This window comes from Amblyraja radiata, chromosome 23, assembly GCF_010909765.2.
Source record: "Amblyraja radiata isolate CabotCenter1 chromosome 23, sAmbRad1.1.pri, whole genome shotgun sequence".
Lineage (NCBI taxonomy): Eukaryota > Metazoa > Chordata > Chondrichthyes > Rajiformes > Rajidae > Amblyraja > Amblyraja radiata.
Window position 1 is genome coordinate 20,436,755 of NC_045978.1, and position 8,461 is coordinate 20,445,215.

Sequence of the window (8,461 nt, forward strand, 5' to 3'; positions counted from 1 at the left end):
TCAGCTGCCTTTAACCACTCCCTCTGTACTCTCTGCCGAATGACGTTTGTGTTGCACTCCCTCTTGCATGTAGGTACCAGTGCTTTTCCAACATTGATCCTGCTTCTGTTCCCAACAGGATCTGAAGGAGAACGTGGAGCAGAGTGGCAACTCCAACTTTATGTTCTATATGAACAAAATATGCTCACAACCCAACGGTAAGTCCCGGCCTGCTGATTAATCCCCTTATCCATTAGGATGGCGGGTGTCATGGGCAAGGCCAGCATTGATTACCCATGCCAAGATTGTCATGGGAAGGTATCACTACAGACACGTGGCAGAGGTTGGGTTTGGTGTGTGGGCTTCTGATCCAGGGATGATGAAGGAATGGCCGATGTATCGGTGTGATCTCCACAAAATAGACGACAGGCGTGACAAGTACCTTAGAGAGCAAGAGTGAAAAGTGTTTTATTGTCATATGTCCGGAAACGGAACTATGTAATTCTTACCAAGTACTCTGTTTACAGTACTCTGTGAACACCATAATAAACAACAACAAAAATAAGTGGTGCAGCACGGTGGCGCAGCGGTAGTGCTGCTTCCTGACTATGGGTGCTGCCTGTACGGTGTTTGTATGTTCTCCCTGTAACCGCGTGGGTTTTCTCCGGGTGCTCTGGTTTCCTCCCGCACTCCAAAGACATGTGGGCTTGTAAGTCAATTGGCTTCGGTTAAATTGTAAATTGTCCCTGGTGTGTTGGATAGTGTTAGTGTAAAAGGTGATCGCTAGTCGGTGCACACTCGGTGGGCCGAAGGGCCTGTTTCTTCACTGTATCTCTAAAATCTAAAGTCAGTCACACCCAGTGTAACAATTTGACTTAGTCCATGAACATAGACTCAACAAGCTATTGTTTCATACATTTATTATTGCTGCTTTCAATCTTTCAAATACTGATGGAGAATTCTTTGCTTATTAGGATATAAAATAGTGGACATGTTAACTAAATGGAAGGGAAAATATGAACACTTGGAGAGGAACCACTCATACATCCAATGGTACGTACCTGAAGGGGACAAATGTCACCCTATAACAGACGTCGGACTAACTGGTCCATCTTTTCCTGCTTTATGTCTGTCTCCTTTATTTTAACGTGGTCTCTGAAGGTGACATGTTTTAACTGACTAAGAAAAGAAGTAAGGGGGAAATATATATATTTTTTAACCCTAATGGTTTGTTGAATCTTGGTAGACGCTACTTCAAGAACGAGGGAATAGGGTTAGCAATTGGACAGGTGCCCTGAAGCGATTAAAGTGCAATGGGAGAGTGTGGTGTTTGGGTCTGTTATACAAAGGCCTTTCAAGGTGCTAGGACAGATGGGCCTGTGTATAACAAATGTCCAGTATTTTCCAATTTAGCTCCTCCTTACAGTGGGCTATTAAACTACACTACACTGCATCCTGGTACACCCACTGCAACAAGCATGCTACTTAATTGCAGTTGCAGTCATAATTTCTGTTTGGTATGTCTGATTTCATCCTAGTTTCTAATCAAGTGAGTTTGATTTAGGATTATTATTGTCACATGTACCAAGGTATAGTTTAGTTGATAGTGATGTGTGCCAAGAAAAAAACAACTTTTTGTTGCATGCTCTCCAGTCAGCAGAAAGACTATACATGATTACATTCAAGCCATCAGTGTACAGATACCGAATAAAGAGAATAATATTTAGAGAATAAAGTAAAGTCCGAATGATGAAAAGTATCGTGAAAACCTTTGTTTTGCATGCTATCCAATCAGATCACATAATACGCTACATAAATATAATCGTCAAACTCAAGTACAATAGGTAGAGCAAAAGGGAAGATACCGAGTGCAGAATATAGTTCCCAGCATTGTAGCGCATCAGTTCCAGAAACAATGTCCAATGTCTGCAATGGACTAGAGGTGAATCGGACAGTTCCGTAACTTATGGAAGGACCATTCAGAAGCCTGATAACAGTGGGGAAGAAGCTGTTCCTGAGCGCTGTGCACTTTCAAGCTTCTGTACCTTCTGCTGGACGGCAGCAGGGAGAAGAAGGTATGAACGGAGTTGGGACCAGCCTTTGATTATGTTGGCTGCTTTGTGTTTTCAGGTTGTTTCCGCTACGGGAACCTGGAATGAACTGGTGGGCCAAAGAACTGACAATTCAAGAAATCAAGGTGTGTTTTGTGGAGAGGGGTAGAAGGGATAATCAGCATGTTGTCCTGCTTTAGAAAGTCAGACAGCATAGAAACAGGTCCATCGGCCCACCGAGACGCACATTTTCTGTGTTATCCCACTTTTGCATCCTGGTTTACAAATAAAGACATAAAGTGCTGGTGTAACTCAGTGGGTCACACAGCATTTCCGGAGGACATGGACAGGCTACTTTTACTTCACTTTAGAGATACAGCACGTTAACAGGTCCTTCAGCCCACCGAGTCCACGCCAACCAACGATAACCCTGTATACTAACTATCTTACACACTAGGGACAATTTACTATTTTACCAAAGCCAATTAACCTACAAACCTATACTTCTTTTGGAGTGTGGGCGGAACCCAGAGCAACCAGAGAAAAGCCACAAAGTCACAGGGAGAACGTACAAACTCCGTAGATAGTCAGGATCGAATCCAGGTCTTTGGCGCTGTAAGGCAGCAACTCTACCTCTATGCCATTGTGCAGCCAACGTTTCCGGTCCTTTCCGGATCTATCTTCAAACTGATTGGGGGAGAAAGCTGGAAGAGAGATGGAGGCGGGACATAACCGGACAAGTGATAGGTGGATACAGGTGAGGGGGTGGGGTTGATAGGCAGATTGGTGGACAAAGACCAGAGATGGGTAGATGACAAAAGAAGAGGAGCGAAATGTGATGCCAGAGGAATGGATATAATTTGACGGAAATTGATGTACACCATTTATTATTTATCCATGTTCTCCTGAGATGCTGCCTGACCTGCTGAGTTACTCTAGCACTTTCTGTCTTTTTTTTTTGTAAACCAGCATCTGAAGTTCCTTTAGCTGAATCTCTTTTGCTATTCTCAGTTTATTGTAAATCTATCCTTCCTTAGACAGAGAGATCAGACCTGCGGACAATATGTCAGGTATGGTCTCACTAGAACATGTATCATTGGAGTAAGCTATCTACTCTTGGATTCGAACCATCTTGCATGAAGGACATTGCACTGTAATGGAACGTTTAAATCATTGTCTGTGTTAGAGATCAATAAATAAATCTTTCACTATCAACAGTCATTCAAACTATCCAATGTTGCAAAGGAGAGGTTTATCGAAGCATACAAGATGATGCTGGATTTCTACGGCATTCAGCTGGTGAATGAAGAAACGGGAGAGTTGAAGCGCGCCCATCATTGGAAGCAGCGGTTTCACAATCTCAATCAGTGAGTACAGGCAAATGCTTTCATTTCTATGGAACCGATGCCTCAGGGAAGTGTAAAAGTTCAGTCTGAAGAAGAGTCCCAAAGCAACCCAAAACTACTAATCTCTTTCTTCCACAAATGCTGCCTGATCCGCTGAGTTACTCCAACTATTTGTGTTTTAAGGGCCTGCCCCACTTAGGCGATTTTGTAGGCGTCTGTCGACGACCGTCATAGTCATAGCAGGTCGCCGAAAAACCAGCGACTGGACCCTCCCTACGACAATGTCTACGACAAGCTACAACAACCTACCACCTAGTCGACGTCAAGCTACAGCAAGCTACCGACAACCAGCGACCCATTAGGACGAACACACCTACGACAACCTACGATCACACAGGCGACAAAGGATAAGGGGGAAGTCTTTTGGGACTGAGATGAGAAAAACATTTTTTACACAGAGAGTGGTGAATCTCTGGAATTCTCTGCCACAGAATGTAGTTGAGGCCAGTTCATTGGCTATATTTAAGAGGGAGTTAGATGTGGCCCTTGTGGCTAAAGGGATCAGGGGGTATGGAGAGAAGGCAGGTACAGGATACTGAGTTGGATGATCAGCCATGATCATATTAAATGGAGGTGCAGGCTCGAAGGGCCGAATGGCCTACTCCTGCACCTATTTTCGGAGGCTCAATCCAGCGCTAAATGCAGCCCAACTGCCTGTCTCACCGGGTTAACTACAGCCCTGTCTGGACTGACGGGATACCAGCGCTGCTTCTCCGCGCTGGCCATATTTCCCGCAAGCCCAGGCAGGTTAACCTGGCGGGGATGTCGCCCACCTCTCAAAACATGGGGGGGGACATGTCCCCTCTGGCCCCCCCCCCGGGTTTTCCGCCCCTGGCGGTGCAGGCTCAAAGGGACGAATGGCCTACTCCTGCACCTATTTTCTATGTTTCTAACCTATGACAACCGAAGTCAACCTACGTCCACCCGCGACAAACTACGACCCTGTCGGCGACAACTGGAGACAATTCAGTCGCTGGTATTTGTCACCGGTTGACGTAGGTAGTCGTCAATGGAATTCATCAAAGTCAGCACCAGCGACAACCTACGTCACCTGGCGACAACCTACGACAGCGCCTACATCAGGAGAAGTCAAGCGAAGCTCATTGGCGTCAAACCCACTGTCGCCGACTGTCAGCAAAATTTTTTGAACATGTTGAAAATCCAGCGGCGACCAGAAAGGCGCTACGACTCTTTGGGCGACTGAGGAGACTACTCACGTCTCACGACCATGTGGCGACAGTCTAGTCGCCTGTAGTCGCCTAAAAAATAGCCTAAGTGGAACAGACCCTTTACTCAAGATTCCAGCATCTGCAGTTTCTTGGCATCGAGTCGAAATAGGCCCTTCGGCCTAACTTGCCCATGCTGACCAAGATGTCCCATCTACACCAGTCCCACCTGTCTGCGTTTGGCCACTATACCTGTAAACCTTTCCTATCCATGTACCTGTCCAAATGTCATCTAAATGCTGTAATACTACCTGCCTCAACTACCTCTTCTTGCAGCTCGTTCCATATACCCACTACTTTGTGTGAAAAAGTTTCCCCTCGGGTTCCAATCAATTCTTAATTTTCCTACTCTAAGTAAAAGACTCTGCATCTACCCTAACTACTCCCCTCATTATTTTGTACATCTCTATAAGATCTCTCCTCATCCTTCTGTGCCCCAAGGAATAAAGCCCGAGCCTATGCAACCTCGCCCTATAGCTCAGGCCCTCGAGTCCTGGCAACATCCTCGAAAATCTTCTCTGCACCGTTTCCAGATTAGTTACAGGAATTCAGGGGTGAAAACTTTTTGTTTGAGGGATTGTACCATCAATTTCATATGTTCATAAGTTATAGGAACAGAATTAAGCTATTCGGTCCATCAAGTCTACTCTGTCATTCAATCATGGCTGATTGATCTATCTTTCCCTCTCAACCTTATTCTCCTGCCTTCACCCCATAACCTCTGACACTCGTACTAATCAGGGACACCAGGTCGGAAATGTCTATGTCCCACTGCTACGATGTTCTTGTTGCAGAATTGAGGTTTGACCTTGATCCTTTCTCTTTCTAATTTTAGACACATGCACAACAATCTCCGCATCACAAGGATACTGAAGTGCCTCGGAGAGTTGGGTTTCGAGCACTATCAGACACTGCTGGTTAAGTTCTTTCTCGTAGAAACCTTGATCAACAAGCAGTTACCTCAGGTTAAGGACAGCGTACTGGACTACTTTCTTTACACCATCAGAAATAAATCGGAGAGAAGGAAGTTGATACTTTTTGCTAAGGAACATTATCAGCCTCTCACCGATTTTGTCTGGGGACCGCCCAGAGGAACAGAACACCGATTCAGCCATATCTGCGAAGAGGTGAAGAAGGAGGTGGTGGAACAACAGAGTGAGGAAAGTTTGGATGAAGACCTATTGACTAAAATTAGCGACGTGCCATCGGAGGCAGGCAAAGTCCAGGCTCTGAAAACGAGACAAAGATGTTCACATTCAAGTGAGGAGAGTACAAACGTCATAAAGGACACTGATCAAGGACCTGAAGATCTTTCCGTGTGTGCGACTCTCGATACTGACTCGAGTAATGACGAGAAGACTAGTTGTGAGGGGAAATCTCCAATTCCTGAAGATCCTGAAAAACCAACTGAATGCGAGGACGAACTTGTCGCCAAAGTCAGTGAGACCATCTCACCACCAGAGAACTGTGAAGCCAGACCCAGAGAGAAACCCGAAGATCATTTGACATTGCCTGCAACAGAAGTTGTGGTTGAAGCTAGCAGCGAACAAGGAGAGAAATCCAAAGACAATGCATTGTCTTCAGGAGAACCCAACCTGTTGACCATGGAAGAGAATAAATCAACGACAGAAGGCCACACCACAACAAACACAGCGGGACTGATGGAGGGAGTATCTGTGACAAAACTAGCCGTCACGGAAGATGATAAGACTGCAACGGAAGCGAGCAAAATTGGGAATGCGGCACCTGGAATGATGGATGAGGGAAATGAGCCAGAATCAAACATCAGGGAAGAGGGAAGTCTTGCAAAGGAAGATACAACAAGGAATACAGGAATGACAGGCCAGAACACGTTAGCTGAGTCACTTGGGCATGAAGAGCTCAATAAACCTGTTGATGAAAGTGAGACTCAGAGATTTAATAAAGATGAAGGCGAGTGTGGGGAGGCAATGGAAATTCAAGAAACAAGAACTATTGAAGAAGACCACAGGGAAGAAGATGTAGAAATGGAGCCAAGTGATAAATAAATGACCAGGAGGCACAGACAATTAGACAGAGAAAAAAGATTTAAAGTCCTAGGAAACAGGCAAATAATTTGTGGCTTTGTCATGCTGTGAGGTTTTAGGATACACCTTTGTGAAAGGGCAAAAGGTCTCTGTGCATCAAGAAAACTGGGAAGATCGTGCTAACACACGATGACGCTTTAGGGGTTGGGGCGTGAATTGGCCCGTTGTCCATAAACCTTTGAATGCAAGGGACTGAATTTGGAATTTATTGCATATTAATAAAGTTCCCGGTTTTCTTAATATAACTTTGATTGCAGAGGAAGTTGAATAAAAAAACAATTTTATACCATGATCTAGACAGGTTTTCTTCTGTAACTGTTGTTCCGTAATCCCTGACCCAAGTGTCTATGTAAGCTGATATGCTTACCACTAGTATATCGTGTTCGTACATACCTTGAGTGGAGGTAGAGGTCGGGGATGGGGCCCTGGTACACCTCGAACAAGGATTGTTCGACGTACCCGACAAAGAGGCAGGCGTAGCTGGGGCCCATGCGCGTGCCGATAGCTACGCCTTGTATTTGGAGGAAATGGGAAGAGTCAAACGAGAGGTTATTGAGGGTAAGGACCAACTCCGCTAGGCGGAGGAGAGTATCAGTGGACGGGTATAGGTTGCTTCTCCGGTCGAGGAAGAACCTGAGGGCTTTGAGACCATCCTGGTGGGGGATGGAGGTGTAGAGTCTCCCTCAGTCTGAAGAAGGGTTTCGGCCCGAAACGTTGCCTATTTCCTTCGCTCCATAGATGCTACTGCACCCGCTGAGTTTCTCCAGCACTTTTGTCTACCTATCATGTTCAGACAATCTTGTGGAGAGTAACCAGACTGGGAGGAACTGTTGCAAGAAGCCATGGATGGATGGCGTGTATGTACCTGAAACCCTGGTGCGGTCCGAACTGGGAGGAAATGTTGCAAGTCTGAAGAAGGGTCCCGACCCAAAACGTCACCTATCCATGTTCTCCATGGATGCTGCCTGAACCGCTGAGTTACTCCAGCACTTTGTCTTTTTTTGTGCAGAGCAAAAGCAGGTATTAATATAATAAAATGCTCAATTCATTTCATAGAAGCATCATCAAATAACTTGAAAAAACTCTATACATTAATTTAAAATGAGTCAAAGAGTTACCCGGCATGGAAATAGGCCCATTGGCCCAACTCGTCTCCTCAGTTTGCCATCGTTCTGATTTCAGCCCCATCCCTCCTACCTCCAGACTGAACAAGGATAGAATTCATCTGGTCTTTGCCTGTCAGCCCACCAGCCTCCACATCCGACCCATCATTCTCCAACATTTCGGCCACCTTCAATATGACCCCCCACCAGTCACATCGTCCCATTCTCCCCTTTCCACTTTCCATCGAGCCCACTGTCCACAACGTCTTGGTTCACTCACCCCTTCACCAGCTACTTTCCCTGCAACCACAGGAGATGCAACACCTGTCCCTCCCTCGCCTCTAGCAATGACCCCTGCAGCCCTTCCAGGTGAGAAAGAGGTTCACGTGGAGGCCAACTTCTATTGTTTTCCGATGTGGCCTCCACTACATCAGCAAGACCAAGCGTAGATGAAGAGATTGCTCTTGCACCAGGGCCTGCTGGATCTCGCGGTTGCTAACCATTTTAAATCCCTTTCCCATTCATATTCCCATACGGACCTGTCTGTCCTGGGCCTCCTCCATTGCCTGAGTGAGGCCACATGCAAATTGGAGGAACAGTGCTTCATATTTTGCTTGGGCAGCTTACAAC

The 8,461-nt window shown here is 45.9% G+C and overlaps 1 protein-coding gene across 2 annotated transcripts in view; it reads left to right on the top strand.

Moving 5' to 3' along the window:
- The window catches only part of LOC116986296 (opioid growth factor receptor-like protein 1), a 22,544-nt gene extending 15,524 nt beyond the window's left edge, over nt 1-7,020 (top strand). For both annotated transcript variants that reach the window (XM_033041683.1, XM_033041684.1), the window contains 5 exons: nt 119-197; nt 954-1,032; nt 2,110-2,176; nt 3,249-3,397; nt 5,498-7,020. In XM_033041683.1, the coding sequence (XP_032897574.1) occupies nt 119-197; nt 954-1,032; nt 2,110-2,176; nt 3,249-3,397; nt 5,498-6,689 (1,566 nt within the window). In that variant the 3' untranslated portion in view covers nt 6,690-7,020. The remainder of the gene's footprint in view (nt 1-118; nt 198-953; nt 1,033-2,109; nt 2,177-3,248; nt 3,398-5,497) is intronic.
- Nucleotides 7,021-8,461: the final 1,441 nt, after the last annotated feature.